This window comes from Aspergillus brunneoviolaceus (genome assembly GCF_003184695.1).
Source record: "Aspergillus brunneoviolaceus CBS 621.78 unplaced genomic scaffold BO95scaffold_6, whole genome shotgun sequence".
NCBI lineage: Eukaryota > Fungi > Ascomycota > Eurotiomycetes > Eurotiales > Aspergillaceae > Aspergillus > Aspergillus brunneoviolaceus.
The window spans coordinates 224,436-252,311 of record NW_020290736.1 but is presented as its reverse complement, the minus strand read 5'-3'; the positions used below and the strand labels follow the sequence as shown (position 1 = coordinate 252,311).

Genomic DNA, 27,876 nt, shown 5'->3' with positions numbered 1-27,876 from the left:
TTGTCCGACTTTCTTCTTCCTCTTCCATCCTCAACCTCTTCCTCTCCCTCTCTCTCCGTCTCTTCACCCCTTCTCTCTCCCCTCCCTCCCTCCCACCCTTCGACCGGACACCATGTCCAAGGCCACTTTCGCCGCGATCGCCGCGGCCAGTGCAGCCACCGGTGCCGGACTGACGGCTCTCTTCTACTCATCCTCCACTCCGCGATCTCAGCAACCTCAGCAACAACAACAACAACTCCCACCTCCGTCGCCCATCGCTGCGCCCTCCCCCCCCGCAATCCGCCCTCCCGCTCCTCCCTCCCTCGTCCCCCAGCCCACCACCGCCGGGGGACTCTCCCCCGTCGACCCGACCGGCATCTACCAATATGGCTTCCCCGGCCCCGTAGCAGACACGCTGATCTCGGCGCCGCTCGCGGGCGCCTACGACCGGCGGACGCGCAACCCGTCCTGGGTGGCGGAACACATCACGCCGCAGTCGCTAGCGATGAAGAACGCGGACCGCAAGAACAGCACGTTCTTCGAGGACACGACGATCCCGCCGATGTTCCGGGCGAAGCTGTCGGACTACTTCCGGTCCGGGTACGACCGGGGCCACCAGGTGCCGGCGGCGGACTGCAAGTGGTCGCAGGAGGCGATGGACGGGACCTTTGCGCTGAGCAACATGTGCCCGCAGGTGGGCGAGGGCTTCAACCGGGACTACTGGGCGCACTTCGAGGACTTCTGCCGCGGGCTGACCAAGAAGTACCCGTCGGTGCGCGTCGTCACGGGGCCTCTGTACCTGCCCACCCGCGACCCCGCCGATGGCAAGTGGCGCGTCTCCTACGAGGTCATTGGCAACCCGCCCAACGTTGCCGTGCCCACCCACTTCTACAAGGTCATCTACGCCGAGGAAGGGCCCGCGGCGGCGGGTAAGGTCGCGCTCGGCGCGTTTGTCCTGCCCAATGCCCGGATCCCCAACGACAAGCGTCTGGCCGACTTCGAGGTGCCCCTCGAGGCTGTGGAGCGCGCCAGTGGCCTGGAGTTTGCCGCCAAGCTGGAGGCCGGTCGTCGCAAGCGTCTGTGCCAGGAGACTAAGTGTGATATCGTTGTGCGCGAGTTCAACAACGCCTCCAAGCGGTCCTAAGTGTGGGCGGTGTAGTCAGGTCTAATCACCTGAAAGGGTTGAAAGAAGGTAAAAGGGTGCCGGGTTTCATGTACTCTAGATGTATTTGGGTATCATATCAGCATTATTCCCTCGTCCGCGCCGCTTTTCGAATGTCGGACATGTATATGAATTTGGTTTGTCAAAAACAGCCCCCATTGTCCAAGCTGTGCATGCCCGGTGCTCTGTCCCAAATCTATAATGTACACCTGGACAAACCCGGCTTCTCGCTCCCATGCAACGATTTCAGCATTGAAACGCGACCCCCTCTTTCGTCGCCACATTCCCGCCCCGCCCAGCAAAGCCCGTCCCCTCGGAACTAATCTCGACCAAGCCGGGCGAGATCACCTCCTTATCCTTCTTCTTTTTCTTGCTCGCACTCGCAGATCCTTTCGTCTCGGGAGTGATGTCCGCCTCGCAGACATAGCAAAGGATCCGGCCGTGTAGCGCCGCGGTCTGGTCCTGTTCCTCCTTGGTGGCGTGCGGATCTGGCGCATCGTGGGGGGTCATGAATTTGTTGACGCAGGGTTGACAGATAACATGTCCACAGGGTTTGGTTACTAGATAACGAAAAGTGAACCAGTCAGTGTACGTCCAAGCATGGGGCGAAGAAAGGGGTGAGGAACATACACATAGCTTTCAACCCATTGGTAAACGTCTTCTTACAGCTAGGACACACTCTCGTAGTTTCACCCCCGGAGCCCTTCTCCTCGGTAAAGTGCACATCCACCAACGCCTTGAGCGAGTACCCATGCTTATTTGATTCCGTCGAAGCGGGACAGATGGGCGTCAGCTTGACCGTCTTATTGGCAGCGATCTCATCCGGATCGGTCGAGGGCGTCAAGCTCGGGACCCAGAACGAGGGAAGGGCGGATTTTGCGTCCTAATGCAGCAGAAAGACGTTAGCAGCAAGCCTAAACCACACCCGACCATCCGCATCCCCGAAACCAAGAAGAAAAGGCAAGACACAAACCTTCTCCCTCCTCAACTCCTCCCTCAACCTCTCCTGCTCCTCCCTCGCAACCTTGGCAACAATCTTCTCATCCAACGCAAACACCTTCTTCCTCTTCCCCTCCCCATCGACAGCAGCCCCTACCTCCTTCTCAACCTTCCTCTTATGCCCACCACTGGCCCCCGTAGCCACCAAAGCAGTAGAAGAAGGCGTCCCCGACCCCCCACCCACAGCCACCGCTTTCTGGACCTTCCCCGCCCCCACCGACGAAGCACCCGCGGCCTCCAACCCCATACTCACCCGCTCAAACTCCCGCAACTCCCGCCCCTTCACCTCCTCCAGCGCGCGCGCCTCCTCCTCCGCCAACCGCTTCCGCGCCTCCTCGCGCGACTTCTCCAACCGCTTGATCTCCTGCCGCTGCGCCAGCAGGTCGCTGATCGCGCACTCGCGGCAGAACAGGTCGCCCGCCGTGGCGCAGGCGACGACGGGGGCGCGCGCTGGGCGGAGGCACAGGCGGCAGGACCCGAACGGCAGGAAGGAGTCGCGGCCGATCACGCTGCGCTTGGTGCCCCAGGCGGAGCGGAGAAGGGAGCGCTCGTAGGCCGTGAAGTGCGGGAGGGAGGTGTTGCGTTTGGAGTGGGCCATTTTTCCCTATCGTTGGCGCTTAGAGATTCAGCAAGAGGGTTCGAAGGGTTGATGGCGGGGAAGATTGTGGACGGCGGTGGTGGATGGGTTTCTGGAGGGTTGGGTTTGCATGCGGAGTTAAGGTTGCTGGAGTGTTCGCGTGCGCCAGGTAATTGGGGGTTGTGGGCTTGTGGTATGGTGGAAGTGCGCGCCAATTCCGAAATAAAAAAAGCTGGAGAATTGACCACTGCTCTCGTGAGATAGAGTAGATTCGAATTGATCGATTGGGGTGGGTTAAAGCTTCGAAGCTCATGAAGCTAGCGCGGAGAGAGAAAGTGAAGCTGCGGCGTGCGAACGGGCGGGCGGCGGCAGCAGAAAAGCGCGCCCTCGGAAACTGCGGTGCGGTGATTATGTCATGCTGTCACATGCTTGGGGAATGGAAGGTATAACCACTGGAAGGTATAGTCGGACTGGATGTATACAATCTTTTATGGGGCATTAGAAGCGCTCAGTGGCGAGACTAAGAAATAGAGAATACTGCTCATTGCCCAAAGAATGATACGCTAGCATATGAGAGCAGAAAGTTCTGTTGTCTAGCAATATCTGGCGATTCAACCATGTAGCTGAAGCCTCCCGGGAAGCTTCACCTCGCTTGTGAGTCTTCTGAAGACTATACCCAGGCATGATTGCTCAGTCTTATACCTTGACTCGTTCTGCATCTTTCTCCTCCTCGACGTCTCCATGGCTCTATTCCCGCTGCATATTCCCGCATAAGCGTGTCAAAATACCCCGAAGAGTAATAAACGCATCCAATTGTCTAATATCTGGTCCTTCATCTTCAAGACCTTTCCTATCCTGTTCTAAGTTTTCTACAGTCAATCAAATACCAATATCACCGTCTTTACCTCTCTCAGACCCCTCAAGATGATTGCAATTCGATCCCAGGGGATCTCCACTCTCCTCCCCAAAGAAATCACCCTCGAGGGCCCCAATACCGATGAGGTCCTCGACAAGAGCACTTATGACATGAATGAAGCTAAAGCCGCCCGGGAGGGCGTTCAGCCCGACATAATGAACGAACTTCTCTGCCGTGATATCTGGCGCGGATCGCCAGCGATCGTCCGAATACACTGCTAGATCACGCTCACCGGCATGGAATGGAAACCAGCAAGACAACGGGCCACTCAAGCTACAGACACAGTATGGCCGCAAGCGACTGAATGCCTCGCGACGTATAAGAAGCTTGCCGTGGTCAAGTGCGAGCATGCTCCGGTTCTGGTCGGCTCCGCTCAGAGTAAGCAAGGGCCCGGCGGCTATATCTTCTATATCGGACTTACTACTGTCACTGGCGAGAACATATCAAGATCTGTTCCACGAGTTTTACCCCCTCTCCTCTTCATCTCGTTCTTGTCCACGGCAGCTTTTTATTATATGGCCTCTCTGGCTTCTTGGCTTCGTGAAAAGAGATTTCGAGACAACTGAGCATGAAGTGTAAGATTTCTTCTGTATCCTATTTCAAAATGAATCGTGGCAGAAGTACCTCTGGTTCCTAGTCATCTAAGACTACCTCGAAAAAGAGAAAAAGCAGGGATGATGAATCATATTAACCATCTATACTTGTTGGATGTCAAGTACACGAAGAATAATTTAAATAGAGATAAATGTTCCAGAAAGCAGAATAATTGATTCGATGTCTTGTTATTATGAAATTCAGTAGATCAATCAACGTCCAAACCGACTAAAAGGAATAACCCCAACTCTTGCCGTTCTACAAGCCAGTATACCACAGATACTCCGACTTCCGATAGAGCCGAATCACCCGGAGCAGCTGCGGATGTTGGGGCAGGACCTGTGCATCGCCCTCGGTGCGGTGGAAATGGTCCATATCCGTCGGGGGCAGCCAGGGACTGCACACCGTGGGACATTTCCGTCCCTGAGGACATGGCCGCAGTCCCGCTGCCCGCAGCGCCCAGATGGCGCCGTCGATGTGGTCGTCGGGGATGATCCACCCCGGGGGCGTGTAGCTGCAGGAGACGGACGGCACGGGGCCGAATTCCATGCCGAACTCGTGGGCCGACGGCCAGCCAAACAGACGGTGGGGGATCTCCGCCTTTGCGAAGATCCGGTCCACGAAGTTGTAGCTTTCGCTCTGGAAGTTGTCGGTCACCGCCATCTTCGGGAATACTTGATTGTTTTCTTCTGGCGGATGGGTTTACCTTTGAGAGATAAAATGGGTTGGTTCGAAGGTTGATTGGAGGCATTAGGATCCGGGATTGTATCTATTGTAAATACTGAAGGTGATGGGGCTCGGATGTTGCAATATTCCAGGAATTTGCCAGCTGGAATGAGGATCACCGGGGGATGTTCCGAGACTCAATGCTCGACATGATTTAAGCTGGGTGGAGGTTATAGTGATTGATTCCTTCTATACTTCTGGTGCCATGTATTCTGATTCGAATTGTTCATCACGGCGATCTTTCTGTCCTGCTCCACGGTGCTAGTGTTTGCTTGCATCGGAGATAGCATCAAAGAAGGAACGAAGATTGTCAGCAGCGACTCACTGGAACGGATATTCTCACAGTCCTCTTTGTATCGCGGCGAGTCAGATCGCATCCTCATGTCGCACTGCACTGAAAGTCTCCGATAGCGTCAGGGCCAAGTTCACGTAGGGTGTTTTCTCCACTCTGTATTCCGAGTCGGAAAACCACGCGGGGTGGAGAAGGAAGGAAAAGCGGGTGTTCACGGACGCATCGGCCCGCTTTCCCACCGGTCTCTGTTCCAACCCCTCAGGCTCCAGGCTCCAGGCTCCTTCGGCCAACTTCCCAACATGCCTGATCCCTCCATAACCCCAGTCAAGCGACAAAAAGCATACGCTAAGAGATCCAAGTTGGGATGTCGAACCTGCCGGTTAGTTCTTTATCTCAATCCCTGCCCTTTTTGACCTCGTTCAATCGACTCACCCTGGATCCTCCGCCTGTCAAGACACCGTCGTGTCAAATGCGACGAATTTCCCGGAGCGTGCAAACGATGTACCTCAACAGGGAGACAATGTGACGGTTACGATCTGCCCCCAGATTCTCACAAGCCCTTTTTCGCAACAAGGATTGGTATCCCTCAGCTCACAGCACCTGGCATTCTGGCTGCTTTAACCTTAGAGGAGCGACGCGGCTTCAGCTTCTTCCAGCATTGCACCGTCCCCACTCTGGCCGGATTTTATGACTCGGTTCTCTGGGAGATATTGAGCTTGCAGATCGGTCATGCTGATCCGGCTGTCTGCCACTCTTCTATTGCGCTCAGCGCTGTGCATTGCGGCGTCCAAGCGCGCCAGAGAGAAAGCTTAATACCCAGGGCCAAGACCGAGAGCCGACGCTGGCAACAGTTCGCTTTTGAGCAGATGGGTCGGGCGTTCCAGCAACTTCGGCGGCGACATGCATCCCAGGATCCACAGTACACCGTCACATTACTCTTATGCTGCCTTCTTTTTGTGGCAGCAGAATTTACCCTTGGACACTACGACAACGCTTTCCGACACCTGCGGAGTGGCCTCAGAATCCTGCGAGACCAACAAATCAAAGTAGCAAGTGGAGCTCAGACACCCCTAGAGCCCTCCCTGACTCAGACCTTCGCACATCTTGACAATCAGGCTGGCTGCTTTGGCTCTGAGGGACCGATCCTGGTCATAGACGATGATGATGATGCCACACTCTACTCTGACATGTATCCGCGCAACAACGTCAAGAATGGCCGCTGGACTGTTACAGAAGTCCGTCAGATCATGGAACCCCTCGCCGGCGCTGTGGTTCGGTTCTGTCGACGGCAGGCTATCACGGGCTATGAGGAGTCTGAGTCAGCAGTCAGTGAGCAAGCTCGCATTATCCATCGGTTAAGCTTATTCCTGATGTTCATGAACAATCTCAACGATCAACCGGGCCGGGTGCTCACCGCCAAAGAAAACCGAGGCTTGAAGCTTCTCCAACTTGAAGCGCACGCGCTTAGGAACGCGCTCCTCAGCCTTCCGGTATCGACTCGAAAGCCGCAGTTCCATGAGTTCACAGATGACTTCGAGATAATGCTGGCTCTCGCCGCAGAAATTCAGCAGTGTGAGAAGGATTCCTCACATCTCCCACAAATTACCCTGGACATCGGCGTTGTCCCACCGCTATATGCCATTGCGAAGCGCACCGTTGATCCCGAGCAGCGGTGGCGAGCGATCCAATTGCTGCAGTCTTACCCTCACCAAGAAGGTCCGTGGAATGCGAGTCTGCTGTCTCGGACTCTTATTGAATCACTTCCCGCAGAATTGTCATTTGCTGCCAAGGGTGCAGAGGACGCGACGGGAACCGTGGTCGCCGTGGGTGTACGCGACTGAAGCAGAAGCGTACCTGCTTCTGAAGGTGCCATGATTATTGCGCCCGTTCGGAGCGCTGCACGCGTATAATTCCGTTTTCAAAGCCTACAGAAGAAATGATCGTCTGAATCGGACGAATCGAGTCCCGGGACGGTGCTGGGTATCAGTGCCCCAAGAGATCATGAGTAGCAGGGCTGGCACCGTGTAGTTCCAAGCTATCTGCAGTTGTAAATGTTGACTCCTTCCTCCTCCGGTTTGGCGACCGGAGGATTACTGCCTTGAGCCAAATCACTCTCCTCGTTCTCTATGATCAGTCCTGAGACCAAATGACGGGTCATGGCCGCGAGACAACAGTCAGTAACCTGGCCAAAACCTTAAGTCTCTGTTCCAGCGAGAGTCAGACATCGCCAAATGAGGGGTTGCGTTCTGTGGAACTCTGCCCATCGATCACAGCTGGAAGCGAGGAGCAAGTTCTATCAGGCTGCATCATCTGCAACTCGTAAAGTAAGGCTTTCAGTATACTGCTCACTGTTAAGGCTGCATCTACAAGACAATACATGTAAATCTCAAATGAATACGATAGACAGTGGCGATGCAAAGACCAAACTCAGAGGGAAAGAGGCCAATTGTTCAGAGAGTCGATTAAGTCAGTACTGGTAGGGAATCGCCGCCGCGGCGCCCCGTTCTACTCTTTGCAGCGGTGTCTCCAAGCGATTAAACATTAAGGGAATGCGGAGACAAAGTTGTTGCAGCCGATCGGGAATCCCTTTCCACCTACATTAGTACTGCAGTGACTCCGAGGTCCTTCCCTGCATCATCCAACTTTTACTTCTATTCTAGTTGAAACGCCACGTTCTCTGTTCAAGACTTGACATGGACCTTGAAACTGCCCTGCAAGGTATGTGAGTGAGTAGGGTTGGGGTCGCGATTCTAAAAGCTGCTTGCGCGAGCATCACCGGACCTTTCTTGGCCTATCTACCGCCTCTTGGACCATAGAACGACCGAACATCTTTAGGACAACCATGAACGAATACCTCAACATTTGTGTGTCGGAGGATATTCTTGACGTCCAGGCTTTGCAAACTGATGGTGCTTACAAGAAATACCCTCTGCTAAAACAATTCGTCGGCCACGAAGCTGAAATCTCACAACCTCAATACATTTCTGATGGGAAAGAAGGGGTTGTGTTCTCTTTCCGGCATGAAAACATGGATCTGTGTTTAAAATTAGTAAGTGAGGAATAAATTTTGTTTTTCGACCTTTGCAGTTGAATATTGATATACTCTAGTTCAAAACCTGGGAATTTCCCAAAGCACTATTTCCCGTCCAACCAAGAAGTGCAAAACTCCTTGGTCCCTTTAGCCGGGAATGCCGTGCCTTTGCTCGCCTGTGCGATCTAGGTCTGAATGGGACTTGGGCAGTGCGGTGTCATGGTTGGATATACCTAACTGACGACCAGCTTGCATGTCTCAGCACAGCATGCAAGCGTTTGAGACTAGTCCCTGGATTGAATGTCTCGCGATGGGCTATTGTGAAGGATTTCGTTCCTTCCCCTCCAAGAAAGACAGACCTCCCGCAAATCCGCGCCAAATTCGAGATCGCAAAACAGGCGCTGATTCTGCCGGGTGATGTTGAAGCAAGAAATTATAGGGCTTCCTTTTTTGTTGATTTGGGGTCCACTAGCACGTACCCACTCCCGAAACCTTGGTGGTCAAAATTCGAATTCGAACGTTTCTTCAGGCTTTGCCCACCTAAGGTTGGGGAGCGTTGGTCGATCGAGCCTTAGGTAGCACCGTGCATATTCTTTTCATGGATTCACAGGGTGAAAGGGAGGTCTGGGACGGAGAGACACTCAGACACATCATCAGCCGGAGTCTAGTACCCGTGGTCTCACAGTGCCTGGCAAAAGGATGGAACATTCTGTACCCTTTGCTGCACGAGCCGGCTGAGCTCCTGCCAGGTGGCGCGGCGAAAAAGTCCGCGGAAACAGAAGACTCACGCTTCACATCCGTCGGGACCGCAAGCAATTCCACTCATCGCGGCACGTGAACCTGTGTCCCGGCGCTGCCAAATGCAGACATACTGTTTGCAGAGCCGAACACGGTAGTACGGGTGGATCATAACCGATAAAGAACTGGTCGTGCTGCGCGGTAGCTGGGAGAGCATCAGCTCCGGCATTGGTGCGCATCGGCCCCAGCGGCAGCCGCCACCTGTCTCGCAAGCTATGTGGATGACGGCCTAGGACTTGAATCTGGGACGCTGCAGTGGAAGAGCATCCCATATGCTGCGCACGGTGCCGGCAAGCTGACTGTCAAACTAGCATTGTGGACTATTGCTATGCTAGCTTCGGCAGAGAATACGTGTACCACTTTCAAGACTTGCCATGAGGCTCTTGATAGCTATACCGAAAAAGAGGAAGGATCCATCCATCTAGCCACAGGGCAAATAATGTCACAACGCCCTAGCCGTGCCGAGCTCATAGAGACGCGGAACTCCGAGGTCATACCGTCTGATAAGAGTTCATTTTAGACGAAGGAGGTGTATCAGATAAATTGGGATGGGTCGCGACAAAAATTGGCTCATAACACTGCGAGACCCGACCGCGCCAGTCTATACAGCGCCCATGGATTGCCAGTTCTGGAGCTGTTCAACGCAAGCTAATTACTCCTGGCAAAGAACGGACAGAGGGGGATATAGGACTGGGTCCAGCTGGTTTGAGCATGCAATCGACAACCGCCCCTATCGGTTCTCTGTGACTGTTATCTCAACATGAGTAGTCATGAAGATATCATATGGCTCAACCCATGCGGATGTATTGTGTGAACTAGGTAGCCAATTAACCTCACTTTTAAGACGGATGGTTCGGACGCTCCCTAGCTGGAAAATATGGTATAAATTTTGCCCTCAAACTAGATGTCTCATTTGCTAGAGCAAAGCCAGGTATTGAGGCTATTCGTCCGTAGGCTTCTACTTGACTACTTGACTAGCAATGTGAGGTCGCTAAAGTTTGAGGATTTGAGATACATCGGGTGAACCTCGGATAAATCTTGCAGCTGGCTGGCGTTCATACCGAATGTGGCAATAGAAGCAGCTCTCCAGGCTTCTCCGAGGTCCACAGTCGGCATGACTCTGAAGGTTGGACCCACCACTGCAGCGATGATCCTTTTCCCCGAAAATGCTGCATACTGGTCAATGATCTGAGGCGGGTCGCATTGCTTTCCACTCGCCTTGACATTGCACTGACTGGGTTTTTATTTGAATTTCTTCACACTTATGCTGCCCATTAATTTGACTGCAACCGGCTCCTTGCAGAAGATCATTCCTGCCAGAAAAGCAACGAGTCGCGACGGAAGTTGTGAATGAGGAAGAGGAAGAGGGTCAAACGAGATAGATCGACGTTGCACCTCGTGAGCCAAAGCTTGCCAAGGGGTAGGAAGCAAGTTTTCCCAGTGCTAGACTTGGAGTCACACACGCTTATGCATGAAGTGAATCCATAGCACAGCATCCGGCATAGCAAGCATTACGAGAAGATATCCGATGCCCCTGCCTCAATCTCGACAACCTCTCGCCTCACTTGTTCAATTCATCGCGGCGAATGTGGTTGATTTCATCCTCCACACCCTTGCTGCATCCATCCTTCCTCGCGCGATATTGCGTCACAAGAACAGTCTCTGCTTGCATGAATGCATGAAATCGTGTTTTGGAAAGGGATGGGGTGAGAGGATGGACTGAGGAGATGTTCTCATCTACTGAGATTGTCTGTCTATAAAGGCCTCGCAGTCACCCAGTACTCGTCACACCCATCACCTTCACCACTCCCCACTCAACTTCAATGATGCATTATTCGCTAATCCTACCACTTATCACAGCCCTGGCAGCCATAAACGCAGCGACAGCTACCAGCTATGACTATATCATCGTCGGTGGCGGCACGGCGGGCCTAACGGTCGCCAACCGCCTGTCGGAAGATCCAGCAGTCTCTGTCCTCGTCATCGAACCTGGACAAATCGAGCTCAACAACCCCAATGTCACGGATATAACGCGTCTAGCCTATACCTACGATAGCCCGCTAGACTGGGCATACCAGACTACCGAACAGAAATTCGGCAACCGCCGCCAGGTGATGCGTGCCGGAAGGACGCTCGGAGGCACAAGTGTGATGAATGGTTGGCTATCTGCTCGGCTTTTTCATCCTCGAGAAACAGCGTGTGTGACTAACGCAGCAGTACTTCCTTTTATTCAGGTGCCGCTTACGCCCGCGCGGAACGCGCTCAGATCGACGCCCTTCAGGCCCTCGGGAACAATAACTGGACCTGGGATAATCTTTTCCCCTACTACCTCAAGAGCGAAAAAGTCCAACCTCCGAACAGCAGGCAGAGTGCCGCCGGTGCGTCGATTATCCCGGAGTACCACGGGCAGAACGGGCCCGTGCAGGTCGGTTTTATGGACCTTACGCCTCAGGATGATCAAGGGGTTGATCTCACGGCGGCTCTCAACCGCACACTTGCTTCCCTTGGGGTAGGTTGGAACCGGGACCTAAACACTGGGTCAATGGGGGGATTTGCGATGCATCCGTATACTGTGGATGCCCAAGGTGTGCGCAGTGATGCAGCAAGGGCCTATTACACAGATATGAGGGCAAGGAGAAGCAATCTTCATGTTATGCTGAACGCGTCTATTTCAAGAATTCGATGGCAAGAGGCCGAAAACGAGGAAGGTTCTCTTGCTGCTGAGACTGTTGAAGTTAACGACGGGATTGGAAGTCGAGTGGTTCAAGCCACGCGAGAGGTGATTCTGGCCGCCGGCGCAATGCGGTCCGCCGGGATCTTGGAGCTCTCAGGAGTTGGAAATCCACAGTAAGAAACCTATGAATGGCGAGCCAGTGACGGATAAACTGACACATGTGAAACGAAATTAGAATTCTCCAGAAGCATGGCATTCCGATACAGATCGATCTTCCCAGCGTTGGGGAGAACCTGCAGGATCAACTCAACACCTCCTTCGTTGTGTCCACCAGGTCACCAATAACCGGCACACGAACCGTAGCCTTCGTATCTGCCTCAGACCTTTTCGGCCGCTCTACTGAGTCCATCGCGGCCTCTCTTCTCTCCTCGATCCCACATTACGCGGAGATGACAGCGAAACAGACCAGCGGAGCCATGACTAAGGAAGCTCTACAATTGCTTTATACAAGCCAGCACGATCTTATTTTCAACAAAGGGATCCCAATTGGGGAGTTCGTGTTTATTCTCGATAACCCAAATCAGATCCATGTCGGATACTGGGGCCTTCTTCCGTTCTCCCGTGGGAATGTCCACATTTCCTCGTCGGATGTGGCGGTTCTCCCAAGGTTGAATCTGAATTATGGCATGCTAGATTGGGATATCCAGGTCCAAATCGCGATGTCCAAGTTTCTCCGCAGAGTTTTCCAAACTGGCGAGTTGAACGAGCTGATCGAGGAGGAACTAGTACCTGGTTTCGCAAACATTCCGGCCGATGCGGACGATGATATCTGGAAAGATTGGATTGCGGAGCAGTGTAAGTCTTTCTCCTTCATCGCCCCAGGGCAGAATGAGAGAAACAAAGCTGGTTGGTGAATCACTGATTTGACTGGACTCGAACCTGCAGACACTCCAAACTATCATGCTGTTGGGAGTACATCGATGCTACCGAGGGAGATGGGTGGAGTACTAAACAGCCGATTCAAAGTTTACGGTACTCGAAACGTCCGCGTCGTGGATTCTTCCATCCTACCCGTCCAGCTCTGCGGGCATCCCACAGCCAACATCTACGCGATCGCGGAGTGGGCTGCAGACATGATCAAGGAAGATCGACTCTTTTCTGACATGCGAAGAACCGGGCTTTAGATACAAGACATGATTTGGAACCATAGATCCTGAGTGAATCAGTCACCCTTCAGGGGTAGAATCCGGGAGATGAAGCACGGGGCTAGTCACTGTATACTGAGTATTGTGAAGAGCCGAAGAATCAACACTTCTTCTAATCTCCCAAATCAGGCAATCAACCGAGGTGCAGGGCGATCAAACAAAAAGAGAGAAAAGAGCTTCATCTCGACGGAGACGTCCGACATTTTCTAGGTTTGTAGAAGGGTCCATGGTCGGAGGTTGCACCGATCCGGACGAAGGCCCGGTTGACTCATCAGTGGCTAAATGGCGCATGGAGACACGGTCGCAGGCCACGACTCGGGTGCTGTTGCCCTCTATCTATGTGACTATCAAATGGGCAGGCGCAGCAACGATTAATATCACATTTGAATCAACCGAATCAGTACAGACACCAGTCCATCGTATCCCCAAACGTCGATCATGATTTCATCTTGTATACCTGTTAGTCCGACTACAACACCATCCAGCCTCATGTCTTTCAATATCTCGACCTGTAGACAGCAATCCCACCCCTCCCCCACCAAAGCAGCAGTCCCTGCCACAACGCAGAATCCTCAAGCGCAGCCGCATGCAGGTTAGCGGTGGCTGGCGCAGAGGATCTCGTAGTTTTCGGGGCGAACATGTCAATCGCCGGGGTTACGACTTGGATGTCCTAGTCTGATTCGAGATCATAAACAAGTAACTTTATGCCGGGTAACTTAGACTGGGTTGACTCAGTCTAGGTACGTCGGAAGCGACGCCCCCGATGCTCTGCTCGGTTAGGCTTGGCCTCGGGGCGCAGAACGCCGAGGCCGGGCTGACATCGGCAATGGCAATTCTTATCGAGTTCAGGGTTAGGTGCTGACAAATTTAAGCCGACAACAGCCCTAACTACGTAGCCACAGTAGTTGAGATTAAGATACTACATATGCTAGACCCTTTTTTTTTCTTTTTTCTTTTTTTCTTTTTCTTTTCTTTTCTTCTTATTTTTTTGGCATGCTAAAGTCAATCAGAGCATGGTATTCAGACAATAGTAAAATGATTGACATCTCCTAGTTTGCTGTTAAATCCGGGGTATACAACTCTACAAGACGCAGATAGTAGGGATATAACTCTCTCTTACGAAAATATAATTAGTGCCAAGTGCCACATCAGATCAGTAAATGCTAGAGACCCGACGGACAATACTTACCTCGTCCGAGGAACTCGGCTATGATTTCTCAGTTTGTCAGCCGAGTGAAGGGGCGTTCTCCCAGAGAGCTTAGATAATTGAGGGGTGGTAGGGCCTGCCTTCCTCAGAGACCTCGGGCACTGCTTCTTGTACTCCGCAGGGCGCATTCAGTGTGGCATTATCATTTTCATTTATTCAATACCTTTAGCCGTTCACACCATGATTGCCACCCAGCGCTACAAGTCCCGAGAGTCGCCAAACAGCAGTTGACCTGTCCGGCTGATTATGGCCAGTATAAGTTCTTTAGCGAGTGCTCGTTACTCCAGGGTGCATTTACTCTCGATTCCAACCAGCAGACAAGTAGTGATACCTCTGGCACGTTGACTGCGCGCAAAAAACATGCGTTGACTCCTGCAAGCAGACAAGCCTGCCTTGACTGGCGTCGAGTTCTTTTCTTGATTAACCATTCCGCAATATCAATATAGAATATACAAACCCAGCGAGGAACTTGGAGAGTAAGTGGTATTCACGCTTAAGCATGATATGTGACTGCAATGTCTTCAGATCACCTTCGAGGGTCAGGACACCCTCGCTACTCCAACTCAAAAACCTCTCTAAACAGCAAGTTGACTGACTCTCTTCTTTTTGATACGATCTGCCAGAGCAGGCATTGAGGCACCTATATCCAGTCGAAGGACACCGCATATGATCGTCGACAAGAAGTTCTTGCCCCTCGCAGAGACCACGTGCGAATCGATCTTCCCCATCAACAAAGACCAAGTGACCCTGACAACGGGAAGTGAATATCCGCCCCCCTCCATGATCGTGGTCCCCGCGGAACTCCTGACATCAACCTGCAGGCATAGAAGCCTACATTCACAACCGCTGTGAGGCAATTCACTACCAGACAACCTGCCAGCAGCCCTGAAGCCTCGAAGGCCAGGCAGCTGCTCACCGCCCGCCACGCCATGTTGATAGTCCCGCACTCAGATAGCCTGCTGCCTCGCGTAGTCTGGATTCATCACTCATCCACATTCCCTCACAAATCCTTGATCCTCCGTTCCAATCCGTCACCCAAGTTGGTGTTTGTGGAACAGAACAGATACACGCTACTCAACCTAGCCAACTACTTCTCCTACACTCTTCAAATCCACTAGGCTCATACTTCTTTATCTCTACAACTATCCAAAACCGGTGCACAGTCCCTCGTTCCCACGATCTCATCTCTACAACCTGTAGACTCTTCCCCTTTCCTGCCAAGTCTCTGGAAAGCAACCTCCAATCTCCCCGATCCAATCCATCCTACAAGTTGGAAAACCTGCGAACAGACTACACACTCAGAACCCAACTCACCCAAACTTCATCTATCAAACCGAAACTATGTCTTCACAGCCATCGTCCAGCGACAACATCACCCGCGCTATCCCCGACAACACCCACGGTGAAAACCACGACGCCTCCACCCACCAGACCAAGAAAGAACAGGAACCCACCATCCCACACAACCCCGAAGAACAGAACACCGTCCCTAAGGACACCGTGGACGGAGATGAGACCTCCAAGCTCCCCGAGAACCACGATACCACCGCAGACGCTATGACCCACCCCACCTCGCCCAAGCCAAACATGACACAAGTCAATGCGGATGAGACAATCCACCCTGCGTCTACCAACCCCGACTCAAATCTCCCCGAGGAGATCGAGGCCAGCATCAACGCAGCCCGACGTACAATGGAGACATTCGACCAACGCCTCGCCAACCTGGAAGTCGGGGTTGAGCATCTGCAGCAGCAGCTTCAGGACCAAGCCGCGCGGACCCGGCAGCTGGAGGCCGACGTTCATCGCCTGATGCGTACCGCAGACAGTCATCAGATGAGCATTCTGCAGATCTACCGGCGCGTTGAAGAGTGGTACTGGTTCCAGTAGCTCAGGGGCACGTTGGCACCAGAAGGGACTATCGAACACACCGTTTTGTGTTGGACGAAGGAAGTGGAACACGGATCCCCGGGCCTGGTTGACTATTTCTTGTACTCTTCTTGCCTGCTGTTCAGGTCGGTTAGATGAATTCTCATATGTATCATTGAAGATGAAGGACTGCCAGGAGTCATGAGGATGCTGTCGGCGGCCGTGTTGATAGCTCCGCTCAGATAACGTTAGCCTCATGTAGTCTGTATTCATCTCATCGGTCAGTCTCGTCCTTGGCGGATACGACGTCTTGGACATGAAAAACAGGTACAAATGATAAACTAGGCTGCTTGGCAATTGCCCAGCGGGTTGTAGAAGGTTGACGTTCCTCAGTAATTAGGCCACGCGAATCAGCAATCTACTAGGCTATCTCACATGTTGAAGAACTTGGCTAGCCATGATTATCCACCAAGATGTCAAGATATGGGTACGTATAGCCTATCCCTGAGTTTCATCATCCTATCAACATCCATATATCTACAATTCCAGTTGTAAGGACCCTCGAAGCAAACTCGAAGTTTCATAATATACAAACCGAAGAATAATCGGCCATATACCATCTTAACCCCCGTTGGAGGATTCCCCGAATGACACATCTACCTCACGCTTTCTGAGAACTCTCCTCACCAGCAACAGCAGCAACAACACCCTCAGCGCCCATCGGCCTCTTCAACCCCGGGTCCCCCTTCTCCATCGCCGCCACAAACGCGCTCCGCTCCCCGATCCGCCCCAAATAGCTCACAATATGCGGATACGCCTCCAGACTGTACGGCATGAAGATCCGGAACGTCGTGAGCGGAAACAGCAGCATGCAGTCCGCCGCCGTGAAATTCTCGCCCGCGATGAACGGGTACTTGGCGAGCTGGGCCTCCATCGCAGCCAGGCTGCGGTCCAGCCGGCCTTGCATGACCTGGGTGGCCGGGTTGTTCTCGGGCAGAGCGGACATGCGCGCAAGCATGAGCTCGTAGAGGGCAGGCTGGATTCCGCCGTTGGTGTGGTGGAGCCAGAAGACGTAGTCCGGGTAGTTGGGGTGGGTGGGCGGAAGAGTCAGTTTGCCTTGGGGGTCGTATCTGGCAAGCAGGTACTCGAAGATGGCGTTGGTCTCGCCGAGGGTGACGGCGCTACCGTCTTGGATGACGGGGGCGGTGCCGATGGGGTGCAGGGCCCGGTAGGCGGCCGGGGCGAAGGAGGTCACGGGATCCCGGTCGTAGCATTTGAGCTGGTAGGGGAGACCCAGTTCTTCGCAGAGCCAGATCACTCGGTCGGACTGGGAGAGGTGGAGATGGTGGACGGTGAGTTCAGGAGATTCGGACATTTTGAAGACTCAAAGAATAAAGATGGTTGCAATCATGGATGTATGGTTAAAGAGCGTTGAGTGAGGCGGCTAGAGTCTTAAATCTCAAGCTTTAAAGTCCCCGCGGCACATGTACAGTACGGAGGCTTGCGCCGGATCCGGCAATCGAGTCTTCCGAGATTCTAGAAGCGCGGAACCCGGAAGCTCTGAGTAAAATACGTGCGGGAAACCGTGGGCTGATTTCGGGGACCCGCTTGTGGATCCGAGAAGCTTTGAAACATAGGCGTTTGGAGTCTGGGACGGGCGTACACTCCTGGCTACCAACCACATGCTTTCTATATGATATCATAGAATGCCCCATTGAGCTGCCGCATCTCCCGGTCCCAGTAAGCCTGCTTATAAATCAGCATAGATCCAGATCGACCTGTGCTCGGATTGCATGAAGGCTCAAGTCTAGCTCAAGGAAGTAAAAAGTGAAGAAAGTTGTTGAAGGACTTACCCAGTCAAACATCTCGAACGGAAAATCACCATGGACCAAGTTGTCGAAGAGGAGCCAAGGAGACGAAAGCAGGCCACTCGGGGGCGTGATCTCTTGAAATTGAGGGTCGGATATCTTAGGGTTACTGGGGTCAGTAGAAGGCTGAGTTTCGTCTGAATCACTGTTCCAGGTCACAGCATGACCCATCCGACCGAGCATTGTGGCCAGAATCTCAGCTGCCTTGGTTATTTCTACAGGTGGTTTGGGGGTCTGTTTGAGGTTGAAGTATGTCCGCTGGAGGATATGGACTAGCTCTGTAGATGCGTCGCTGGTCAAGGAAGGCTGAGATGAAACCTTTGTCCTGTTGATCACCTCTAGACATATCACCATAGCCGCAGTGAGGCAATCAGACACCGACCGAGAGGCACCAAACCACACACGCTTTCTATTGCGCGGACCGTGCAGGGCCTCTTGAAACAGGAGACACTGCTGCTCGAGAACGCAACGGGCTGCATCCACGCATGCCCATCGAAAAGCGTCAAAGCTGGGGTTTGACTCAGACGAGATAAGATATTGACGATGCAAGATGCAGCGCGACCGTTGGTATACTATCTCCAGGGTGCGTTGCATGATCAATTTGTCATATTCCATCGTTGGAGAAATTGGAGAACGTATACGCAGAGAACACGGGAGGCCGTTTCTCAGAGCTTCCAGTTGCTGGCCCAGGCGAGCAGTGCTGTCGGGAGAGATTGGGCCTTTTGCAGCAAGATCTGCGATCTCATTGGCTACTGAGTAAAGATCGTCAAGAGCCAGCATATATACAACGTGGCTAAGTGTTCCGGTTGTGGATCGGGATGAGGGCAGCACTGACATAGTGGAGTTGAAATCGTCGTCGAGTAAGTTGCGTGGGCGAGCCGAGTTTGTGAGGCCTTGGTACATAACTCTTGGAAGTCCTGTTTGCGAGGCAACGACGTTGTCAATGACTGATAGCAACAGCCAAGCCCTGCATCGCATCTCTGCTTCGAAAGCAAGTAGAGGGGGATGGCAGAGATGGGCGCTCTGATGATATCCCATCATGGTCGCCAATCGCGAAACAATCCCGAGAAGAATCGACACGCCAGTTTTCGATTCATTGCTTTGCAGGTACTCTATTCCCAAGTAAATCAACATTGCTTCAACCTTGAACCTGCCAGGGACAGTGAGATCTGACTTCGACAGTGCGACAGCTGACTTTTCTCGGAGGGCATAGAAAGACTGCGGTACTTCGGAGTAGGCTAGGATGGGATCCAGAAAATGCTCGATCCACACTCCGCAGGCTAGCACCGAATAGAGTAGGGCCAGCCAGGCGGGACTGACAGTCGCAGGTGACTGCCAAAATTGGCGACACTAGAGCTTTCAGACATGTCTCGCGAAATCCATGAACGCGATTTAGAGGCATACCTGAGTCTCAAAAGTCGGAACATGAATGATCACTGCAGTGAAAAGGTCAGCCAGAGTCTTGCAGATACATACAGGAACGTACTCAAGGATGGTTCTGAGGATTTGAGGCATGATGCCACGAGTCTATCCGCCACTGTGCGGGAGGGCAACGAGACTATCAATTCGTCGATGCTCACATTTTGCGAGAGACCCGACAACAAGTGCACGGAATTGCCGCTTGATTTGATTTGAGCATGGCTGGGATTGATCTTCAATTGCCTTGTCTGTGTTCGATATCAGCTCGGAATTGGGGAATGAGGACCCAGGTAACCACACACAGCATCATCCATGAGAGCTCGCCAGTGGCTCGGATGGACAAATCGAGTCCCACTCGATTCGGACGGAAGAAGTCGGACCCCAGGACTGGAGCGCTTATCCTTGCCTATCTCTATCTCAGGATTTGACCATGTGCATTCACCGTGTGGTGCACAATGTTCTCGAGTGACATGGGCAGCACGCGCGTGCGCTTGAACGTAGTGACAGGAGATGCCATGATTCCGATTTCGGCAATTCGAACAAGGACGAGCGCGATCACATCGAAGTCTGTAATCGCTTGAGTTAGTGCCAAGTAGTGCTGCGGGTGCGTACGAGTTGCATGCATCCTACTTTCTTTCACGACAGGAGGTACAAGACAGAAGCACTCGAGGCTTCTGGCCCCGTCGCTTCCGATCTGGCAGCGGCGAAGAGAAAACTCGATTGGTCACAGTCAGGGGCCGAGACTCCATCAGGATGCAGATTTCAGTGGAGAGCCGATGCTCGGGGCTACTTGGTTGTGATGGAAACGGGTGTGCCTAAAGAGAGGGGAAGTCAGAACTTCCTCAATGGAAGGCGGACGATTCGTAGATCGACATCACGGGTTTCACGGGTTTCACGGATTTCTCGGATAACTGGTAAAGTAATCAAGTTTGCCGCAGTTCCAAGTTTCGGTAACGGTAACGGTAACGGTAACTTACCAATACAGCTGCAGTGGGTCGCCGGAGACCCCACATGTCAATCACCCTTTGGGCGAATAACCGATTCTCTACCTACCTTCCTCTCTTTGCTTTGATATACTCAGAGTACAAGGTGGCACTGGTTAAAAACACCCCACTATCCTCGCTTCTCTGATTCCCCTCATCTCTGGCTGTGAGAATGGCCCACTTCTGCAGGGTGGTTCGATTGTTATCGAAATGAGAAGTTCCACAGCCTATATAAGGCGAAAGTAAGCGCCATAGCACACATCCTTCCCCCCCAAGAAACATACTGTTCACATACTGACTCGGCGTCTTGGAACGATGACAGACTCCCAGCTCTCGAAGCCACGATTCCGCGTGGTGATTGTCGGCGGGTCCATCGCAGGCCTGACCCTTGCCCACTGCCTACTTCGACAACAGGTGGAATTCGTCGTCTTGGAGGCCCATGAGGAGATTGCACCGCAGGTCGGTGCTTCTATCGGAATCATTCCAAATGGTGCGCGCATCTTAGACCAGTTGGGAGTTTTCGACGACATCATAGAGGCTACAGAGCCCCTTCGTGACTCCTACTTCTGGAAAGAGAATGGCTCGCTTATCACCAAGAACAACGCCCCGAAAATCATTCATGACCGGTATCTACCCTTCTTGCATATTAATACCTCAATGCCCGCTGACCACAACCAAGACATGGCTACCCCATTGCATTTGTGGATCGTCAAGTCGCACTCGAAGCTCTTTACAAGCATCTTGGACAATCGCAGGCTCATGTATTCACGGGGAAAAAAGTCGTCCAAGTCGAACATGTTGCCGATGGAGTGAAGGTGCACTGCGCAGACCAGTCGGTCTATGAGGGTGATCTCGTTGTCGGGGCCGACGGGGTAAGAAGCACAGTGCGACGTCAAATGTGGGACTACATGGAGTCAATTGGGCTGAAGAAGGAGGCACTGAAGGAAAGAGAAAGTGGGTTGCCTTCTTTCAGACTTCATATCAACGCAGTGCTGTTATACTGACTCTTCTCACTTTTTGATCATAGTAATGACGTCCGAGTACAGCTGTGTGTTTGGCATCTCGACTTCGACTCCAGGGTTAATCCCGGGGACCAGTCATCGAACTTTCGGCGAGGGGTGGTCGGCCCTGACTATCGTCGGGAAGGAGGGCCGGGTGTTCTGGTTCTTTTTCAAAAAGTTGGACCAGAAATACTCTGCCTCGCACATCCCACGCTTCGATCAAACCATGATTGGCCAATATGTCGACCCATACCTACAGAAGCCGATTACTGATGATGTACCTTTTGCCGAGGTATACAAGAGGGCAATAACCCGGACTTTGTTGCCATTAGAAGAGGCCTCCTATAGCCGCTGGGCCATCGACCGGTGGGTTTGTATCGGAGATGCAGCGCATAAGGTATGCTCTTGAACAAAGTGATGGGGAGAAAAGCCCTAAGTGCGCTTGACTGACATCCCCTAACAGATGACCCCGAACTTGGGTCAGGGTGGTAACAGCGCAATTGAAAGTGCAGCCGCACTTGCGAATAGTCTTGCTAGCTTGCTCCAAGCCTCCCATGAGTCAAGCCCCGCTGTAGAGGAGCTGAATAAATGCTTGCAATCCTGGCAAGAAAAGCGGCGACCTCGCGTGCAAGCCATCTTCAAGTCAGCCTACAGCCTCACGCGATTGGAAGCACTGAGTACACTCAAGGACAAGGCAATAGCACATTATCTAATGCCATATCTCGAGCATTACTTGGTCGACAAATCATCTCGAACCTTCGTGGGGGCGACAAAGATTGATTACCTACCACCACCGGCTAAGTCCCTAGCGGGTACGATGCCTTTTACTGACTGTCGACCCGTGCCGGACTCCACAATTGGGGAACGGGCACTTTGGACACTGCCACTGTTGGGCATCTTCGCCTTCAGTAAGACAGCAGTGGAATCAATGCTCTCGCCCCTTAGATCACACCTGGTTCCGATGTTGAATGACGGAACCTGGACTGCTTCGAGTGGCGAAGTTATGGATCTAAACACACCTCTTTATCATAACCGCTTCTTTGACAAGCTGATGCGGCCGCTGATTACTTGTTTCCTACCTTCAATCACGGGATCAGACCCGCGCTCACGCATCCAGATGTTATCGTTCATGACGGACCTGGGACCAGTCTATGGAATCTGGTTGCTGGAGAGCTACCGCAATTTGCACTCATGGCACCAAGTAATTCTGTGAGTTCTCCGCATACCAACCGACGTGAATTCTGACTCATTTGGTCGATGAAACAGACCCATGGCAGCAGGTAGCATATTTCAATTGGTGGGCATCTGGAAAGTTGCCCCTCTCTACCTCGCGTTGGAATATCTCCGCACACCCCTGTCCACACTGCTCGCGGGCGAGAACAGAAAGATAACCTGTGGCCTCACCGGGTCTCTGGTTCTCTCCACCCTGGCAGGATACCACTCGATCACATATGCCAATTTCTTCGCCCCAACCCTCAAGTTGCGCCAGTGGTACAATGCTCTTTGGCAGGCTTTCCCGCTGACCACTCCCCTCCTTCAGGGCACCATCTTGCTTGCGGCCCGCGTGCTCAACAGACCGTCCCCAAAGTCACGGGATGTTCAGCATAAGCCACAGAGAAACGGACTGAAATACATCCGGTGGGCATACGGTACCTTCGCCCTAGTCTCCGGGCTCACCTTTGTTTACGGCCGGATGACGGCCCCAGGGGATGTTTCCTTTAGTAGCATCTTCCTGCCTGGTTTGCGAGATGCCTCGGTCCCAGTGACGTCGTTCAGTACCTGCATCGCGCGCTTCTTGAAGTATGATGAGCTCGTCTCGATGACGAGTGGGTTTGTATGGCTGGCGCTGCGCTTCCGCGAGTTGAAGCAGGCTGGAGCTCAATTTTCTTGGTGGAGAGCCGGTGGGACATTCGCAGGGTCACTTCTTACTCTTGGACCTGGAGCGACATTTGCACTGGGTTGGGGTTGGCGCGAGGAGCTTTTGTATCAGACGGCTGGAGAGTCGTAGAGTCAGTCATTGAAGGCAAGAGAGTTCGTCCGAGTCAGGATCTATCAAACTGTACGCATGTCTCGCACACCTTCCAACAGACTTACCTGTTCTCAGTCTTCCCTAGCTGCAAGAACATATGATGCCGTAGCCCTCATCATTCATACTAAGACACTGAACAGAAATAGCTTCACCTAGCCTGGATTCATCCATCACTTAACCATACCCCTGACACAATATGAGCTTCTCCACCTTACCCGTCCTCAACCAAGCGCGTAGCGTCGAGAAGAGTATGCAGCGCTGGCTGTTGTCTTGTGCTTTCATGCAGACACCACGTACCAGAGTCGAAGGCTATGATGGGAGTATCAACTACGATCCTCCGGGATCACCTGACATATTGACATCATGCTAAGGACATAGCTTCTCCTTCCTTCACTTCACTTCTCCTCCTCAAACTTATAACTCAAGATCATCCAGCCTACTTCTGCTTCTCTCTCTCTCTCTCTCTCTATAACGACCTCCTTATCTATCTATCTATCTCTCTCTCTCCAATGCGACATGACCCCACCCCAATCATGGATGCTCCCCTCGCTCGTCCCGGAGGATCTAACTCTCGACGGCCCATCTCCACAAACCCACCTTGAGATAGTGGAGATCCTCGACGAAGCCGCCGCTGAGATGAGTCAAGAGGAGAGCCACCGAAAGGGCGTCAAGCCCAACGTCCTCATCGAGCTGTTGTGCAGGAACACAGCCTCCGGCGCGCCAGCGATGGTGCAAATGTACGTCCAGATTCCCGTGACAGGCACGGAGTGGCAGCCGCCAAGCAAGCGGGCCCGTCAAGCCGTCGATGTCGTTCCTCCCCGTGCTAGGAAATGCATGGACGCGCACGGCTAGCTCCGCGATATCCACTGCGAGCACGCCCCAGCACTTATCGGATCCCGTCAGACCACGCAGGGCCCCGGAGGCTGGGTGCCGGGAGGGTACGTGCTTTACATCGCCCTGACAACTGTCCGTGAAGAGGACGGGGGTATGGTTGCGCTGTCGACCGGTGGGATTGGCGAGGGGGCGTTTTACGAGATGTCGCCGGCCGCGAGAGCGCAAGTTCGTTTGGCGTTCAAAGCTGCCTTTACGTAAGTTTGCTCTCTGCCGAGAGGAGAGGAGAGAAGGGATTTTGGATTTTGGATTCTGGTGATGCTGAACGTGATAGCTCCTTCGGCCGGCACCGGATCGTGCCATCGACCATGTGGGTGCCCAGTCGGCTGTTCTGGGATCCGGTCACGCAGAAGATGTACTGTACCCTATCCATTCTATTCTTTTATGCCTTCGCTGATGCGACTCCCAGCTTTTTCGTAGGAGACTTCGAGAGAACCGAGAGAGAATGGAAGTGGGACGATGAGGAGTTTCGACGATGGAGAATCTCAGAGGAAGCCTACGAAAGAGCCATGCGCCACCGGCAGAGATACACCCGCTAGTTGAGCTCTCACGAGCCATCTTCTTCAATTCACGCGCTGACAAGCAATACTATCTCTGCATATCACAACTGCTTAGTACCAACTTGCCAATTCCCATTTGCCCTGTAGGCCTAATGGATTCCTCGCTTTCCTCAATGCCCCTGGCCACGATCGACCGTAGTTTCATTGCCCTAAGAAAGCTTGTATTGAGCATGGCTTTGGCCACATATCCGGCTGCCTGCCGGCGGGTGTGCCACCATTGTAGCGTAGTCAGTCCGCTAGCTGAAAATTGCAGCCCCCCTGTTTCCCAGACTCGCGGTCGACGTGGACATGGCCCCGCGGCTTGCTTGCTGTAAAGTAAATTGCGTGCACTTCGTACGAGATATGCTTCGGTGTATGCAAGCGGGTTTGTTCGCACGTACGTACGTACTGTATACCTCCCCTATCTTGTGTGCCTTTAATCCTCCGCAGGAAGTGATTAAGTCCAATATTCTCACTTCGCAGCTGTAGTGCCATCGCGACGTACGTCTTGGGCAACCCCTTATTTATACGAGTCAGGTTTCAGTGTATGGTGTTCGCATCAAAGCGATTGAAAACAGTCAGCGCTAGACCTCCTTCCATGTTACTCTGAATTACGCATCTATTTGAGAAAGAACAAGATGCAAGGACCACTATTGTATTCGAGGAACCTGGGTAGGTTCGTCAAGGACGTGGGTAGACGGTGGATTCTGACTATCTGAGGCTATCTGTGGAACTAGCTAAGAACAACAAGGTGGGCGGTAGGCAGCAGCCTGAGGCCGCAGAGCGTCAACATGATGAAAATCGGCTACTCGAGGCTTCAATGAGTGAGGCTCTGAGCATGGCCATAGCCGTGGCGGTGAGAAGTTTGGATATTGAGGCCTCATGGCCGCTAACACGTTGACTACTCTGAAAATAAACTAGACTAGAGACGAGGGTCTTTATAGTCCCTCTGCCACTCGATTGGCTCCAGGTGTTCCGTGCGATAGTTAAACCTGTTCCATTCTTTTTGACAGGCTTTTCTCCACCAAGCATTCTCTCTATTATGCCGGTTAAAAAAAAATTTCTGCCACTCGATGGGCTCCAGGTGTTCCGTGCGATAGTTGAATTGGTTCCATTCTTTTTGGCAGGCTTTTCTCCACCAAGCATCCTCTCCATTACGCCGGTTTTTCTCAACCGGCGGAGTCGATCTTCCTCAAATTCTCCCTTTCCGATGATTGTCGCCATAAGTAGGCGGTCCAGTCCGCCTCAAGTAGTCGGGGAGGCTATCATACACCCAGGACTCGTAGTTGGCTGGCTTCGCAGCACGGCTTCGCTCTAGGGCCGCTCAGGCTGTCGGGGTCGTATGTCCCCGCATGAGGAAATGCTTCTCGAGACCCGTGACGAACCTGATATCGCCGTGGCTATTCTGTCTCGGGGTTCTCAGAGTCTCCTGCAACGAAGCCAGGAACGGAGCGCGTTAGCAAAGCGATACACATCAAGAAGCTGAGGAGAACAGCAAAAGATGCACAGGGCAGAGGGAGGGAAAGATCAGCGTAAGACTCACTGAAAATCGTCTATAAGCCACCATCGGCGGGGGTCAGTACGCTTGTAGTCTCGCTGCCACTCAGGTGGCTCAAGGTGCTCTGTTCTATAATTAAACTTATTCCACTCTCGCTGACATTGTTTTCTCCACCAAACATCTTCGCCCTCCTTCCAGTTCTCCTGGTACTCTGGGAGAGAGCTGATCTCGCTAATCCGCTAAATTTCGAATACTAACATAGTCGACGGGGTACTGTGCCCTTGTTGAAGTTAGCAATGAGCATCCGAGATCGATGATAACCCTTACCCGTTGTTAAAGGTATAACCGCCTGGGATACTCATCCCATAAACCCTTTTTGTTTCGATCCGAAAGGATCTGACAAGAAAAAGACCGCGGTAGCAGTTGAATACCCGCGGAATTCGGCGTGCGCTTTTCAACATTTCGTAGCACGGGGAAACAAGACCTCGACAACCTAAGTACCAAAGTCAATGAATCAAAGAGATGAAAGAGTGATGGTCTCTCCATACCACTGGAATGATGGCCCCCAAAATGATACATACTCTGCAGGGTAAACATGCTTTCAGGACATGAGGATGGTTAAGAACCAAGGAAGGCCGGAAGGGATGGGGGAGGGAGGGAGGGGGAGGGGAAGGCAAAGAGCGAGAGGGCAACACCATGACTTACTCGGCAGGGCAAGCGGAACCACCTCCTCGTTCCTTCCACCTCAGTATACATTATGTATACACGGAGACAATTCAGACGTATTGAACGCATACAGCGGGCACACGAGCTGATAACGTGACGAGGAGTGTGGTGATGGTTGACGACCCCATGCTTGTGTAGAATCTTTCAAGCGTACGACGGGCTCTCTGATTACTCGATTTAGCTCCCCGTACAGTCCGAGTACCAACTTTAATGGGAATAGAATGATAACATAGAATGGAAGTTCGAAGAGGAGAGACTTCTTCTACTGCGAAAGGGGATGGTTGAAAGAGAAAGCTTGAGAGAGGAAGGCCGAGAGAGAAAGGTTGAGATAGCGAGGTTGAGTCCGGGAAGAACGAATGTGAAGACACTGGATGGAATCAGAACTGGTGAACATACCTTTTGGATTCACCGCTGGTTGGAGCATTGACTACTACACCATTGATGAATTGTCAGGTTGTCTATTGTAGATACTGTACATTCACCAGCCATCTATCTCTGTGGCTCTGTTAGACAACTGCCCTTCCAAATCCTCCCCTCTTTCTTGTTCACTCGGAATGTAGAGTACTCCTATTCACAGAGACCCTTCCAGTAAGCTACGCCATGCAATGGGCGCTTCTACTGCTGGTGTCGTTGATGAGGTGCATCGCTATGGCATTGTTTGGTCTCAATTCCGCTGAGACCTCCACCTCAAGATGCCTGATTCCAGCTAATTGTTCCACCTTCTATGGCTTGGCCTCATTCCGTGCCCTCGCCATCTCGCGAAGGCAATAATGTACCATGACAGCTGAAATAACAGGGGATAGGTCCCTGTGTAGAGACCCGGGGATACTGCACCCAGTTAAACAACTAACTACCTAGTAGTCAACTAGCTCGTCCTCTGCTGCAATCCAGTCACC

General features: G+C 52.6%; 12 protein-coding genes across 12 annotated transcripts; 7 read left to right on the top strand and 5 right to left on the bottom strand.

The window, feature by feature from the left end:
* Positions 1-112: 112 nt before the first annotated feature.
* On the top strand, positions 113-1,123 carry BO95DRAFT_449797 (DNA/RNA non-specific endonuclease; the record flags this gene model as incomplete). The annotated part of the gene is made up of 1 exon (XM_025587969.1): positions 113-1,123. The coding sequence occupies one exon, from the start codon at positions 113-115 to the stop codon at positions 1,121-1,123; it is 1,011 nt and encodes a 336-aa protein (XP_025446570.1).
* A 264-nt stretch (positions 1,124-1,387) lies between these two features.
* Positions 1,388-3,037, bottom strand: BO95DRAFT_503165 (putative RING finger domain protein; the record flags this gene model as incomplete). The annotated part of the gene is made up of 4 exons (XM_025591079.1): positions 2,325-3,037; positions 2,115-2,255; positions 1,772-2,024; positions 1,388-1,701 (listed from the first exon to the last, which is right to left on the bottom strand). Exons 1-4 carry the CDS (start codon positions 2,736-2,738, stop codon positions 1,388-1,390), a joined length of 1,122 nt encoding a protein of 373 aa, XP_025446569.1. The 5' UTR covers positions 2,739-3,037.
* Positions 3,038-4,411: 1,374 nt separating this feature from the next.
* Positions 4,412-5,413, bottom strand: BO95DRAFT_438784 (uncharacterized protein). The gene is made up of 2 exons (XM_025585598.1): positions 4,934-5,413; positions 4,412-4,866 (listed from the first exon to the last, which is right to left on the bottom strand). Exons 1-2 carry the CDS (start codon positions 4,976-4,978, stop codon positions 4,486-4,488), a joined length of 426 nt encoding a protein of 141 aa, XP_025446568.1. The 5' UTR covers positions 4,979-5,413; the 3' UTR covers positions 4,412-4,485.
* Positions 5,414-5,544: 131 nt separating this feature from the next.
* BO95DRAFT_503163 (Zn(II)2Cys6 transcription factor domain-containing protein) lies at positions 5,545-7,281 on the top strand (the record flags this gene model as incomplete). The annotated part of the gene is made up of 2 exons (XM_025591078.1): positions 5,545-5,624; positions 5,700-7,281. 2 exons carry the CDS (start codon positions 5,545-5,547, stop codon positions 7,084-7,086), a joined length of 1,467 nt encoding a protein of 488 aa, XP_025446567.1. The 3' UTR covers positions 7,087-7,281.
* Positions 7,282-7,938: 657 nt separating this feature from the next.
* Positions 7,939-8,894, top strand: BO95DRAFT_503161 (uncharacterized protein; the record flags this gene model as incomplete). The annotated part of the gene is made up of 3 exons (XM_025591077.1): positions 7,939-7,967; positions 8,081-8,294; positions 8,354-8,894. The coding sequence occupies 3 exons, from the start codon at positions 7,939-7,941 to the stop codon at positions 8,849-8,851; spliced, it is 741 nt and encodes a 246-aa protein (XP_025446566.1). The 3' UTR covers positions 8,852-8,894.
* A 1,854-nt stretch (positions 8,895-10,748) lies between these two features.
* Positions 10,749-13,012, top strand: BO95DRAFT_503159 (GMC family oxidoreductase; the record flags this gene model as incomplete). The annotated part of the gene is made up of 5 exons (XM_025591076.1): positions 10,749-10,780; positions 10,846-11,231; positions 11,309-11,921; positions 11,984-12,603; positions 12,694-13,012. 5 exons carry the CDS (start codon positions 10,749-10,751, stop codon positions 12,930-12,932), a joined length of 1,890 nt encoding a protein of 629 aa, XP_025446565.1. The 3' UTR covers positions 12,933-13,012.
* Positions 13,013-14,735: 1,723 nt separating this feature from the next.
* BO95DRAFT_427963 (uncharacterized protein) lies at positions 14,736-15,091 on the bottom strand (the record flags this gene model as incomplete). Its single annotated transcript, XM_025584822.1, has 2 exons — positions 14,736-14,975; positions 15,026-15,091. 2 exons carry the CDS (start codon positions 15,089-15,091, stop codon positions 14,736-14,738), a joined length of 306 nt encoding a protein of 101 aa, XP_025446564.1.
* A 410-nt stretch (positions 15,092-15,501) lies between these two features.
* On the top strand, positions 15,502-16,047 carry BO95DRAFT_459551 (uncharacterized protein; the record flags this gene model as incomplete). Its single annotated transcript, XM_025588663.1, has 1 exon — positions 15,502-16,047. One exon carries the CDS (start codon positions 15,502-15,504, stop codon positions 16,045-16,047), a length of 546 nt encoding a protein of 181 aa, XP_025446563.1.
* A 286-nt stretch (positions 16,048-16,333) lies between these two features.
* BO95DRAFT_438781 (glutathione S-transferase family protein) lies at positions 16,334-17,759 on the bottom strand. Its single transcript, XM_025585597.1, has one exon. It carries the CDS (start codon positions 17,399-17,401, stop codon positions 16,688-16,690), a length of 714 nt encoding a protein of 237 aa, XP_025446562.1. The 5' UTR covers positions 17,402-17,759; the 3' UTR covers positions 16,334-16,687.
* Positions 17,716-19,807, bottom strand: BO95DRAFT_404979 (fungal specific transcription factor domain-containing protein; the record flags this gene model as incomplete). The annotated part of the gene is made up of 5 exons (XM_025583983.1): positions 19,616-19,807; positions 19,381-19,561; positions 19,299-19,330; positions 17,880-19,244; positions 17,716-17,772 (listed from the first exon to the last, which is right to left on the bottom strand). Exons 1-5 carry the CDS (start codon positions 19,625-19,627, stop codon positions 17,716-17,718), a joined length of 1,647 nt encoding a protein of 548 aa, XP_025446561.1. The 5' UTR covers positions 19,628-19,807.
* Positions 19,808-20,611: 804 nt separating this feature from the next.
* Positions 20,612-23,305, top strand: BO95DRAFT_459548 (FAD-dependent oxidoreductase; the record flags this gene model as incomplete). Its single annotated transcript, XM_025588662.1, has 5 exons — positions 20,612-20,922; positions 20,976-21,250; positions 21,324-21,694; positions 21,761-22,506; positions 22,564-23,305. The coding sequence occupies 5 exons, from the start codon at positions 20,612-20,614 to the stop codon at positions 23,303-23,305; spliced, it is 2,445 nt and encodes an 814-aa protein (XP_025446560.1).
* Positions 23,306-23,815: 510 nt separating this feature from the next.
* On the top strand, positions 23,816-24,795 carry BO95DRAFT_511030 (uncharacterized protein). The gene is made up of 4 exons (XM_025591402.1): positions 23,816-24,133; positions 24,230-24,414; positions 24,492-24,572; positions 24,627-24,795. The coding sequence occupies exons 1-4, from the start codon at positions 23,843-23,845 to the stop codon at positions 24,754-24,756; spliced, it is 687 nt and encodes a 228-aa protein (XP_025446559.1). The 5' UTR covers positions 23,816-23,842; the 3' UTR covers positions 24,757-24,795.
* Positions 24,796-27,876: the final 3,081 nt, after the last annotated feature.

Excerpts from the sequence above, each read along its gene's own strand:
- BO95DRAFT_438784 (XM_025585598.1), bottom strand. The coding sequence starts at position 4,978 with ATGCCTCCAATCAACCTTCGAACCAACCCATTTTATCTCTCAAAG. Across the intron at positions 4,867-4,933 it reads ACCCATTTTATCTCTCAAAG|AGCGAAAGCTACAACTTCGT; the intron begins GTAAACCCATCC and ends GACAACTTCCAG.
- BO95DRAFT_438781 (XM_025585597.1), bottom strand. The coding sequence starts at position 17,401 with ATGTCCGAATCTCCTGAACTCACCGTCCACCATCTCCACCTCTCCCAG.
- BO95DRAFT_511030 (XM_025591402.1), top strand. The coding sequence starts at position 23,843 with ATGACCCCACCCCAATCATGGATGCTCCCCTCGCTCGTCCCGGAGGAT. Across the intron at positions 24,134-24,229 it reads GGGCCCGTCAAGCCGTCGAT|ACCACGCAGGGCCCCGGAGG; the intron begins GTCGTTCCTCCC and ends GGATCCCGTCAG. Across the intron at positions 24,415-24,491 it reads GCGTTCAAAGCTGCCTTTAC|CTCCTTCGGCCGGCACCGGA; the intron begins GTAAGTTTGCTC and ends TGAACGTGATAG.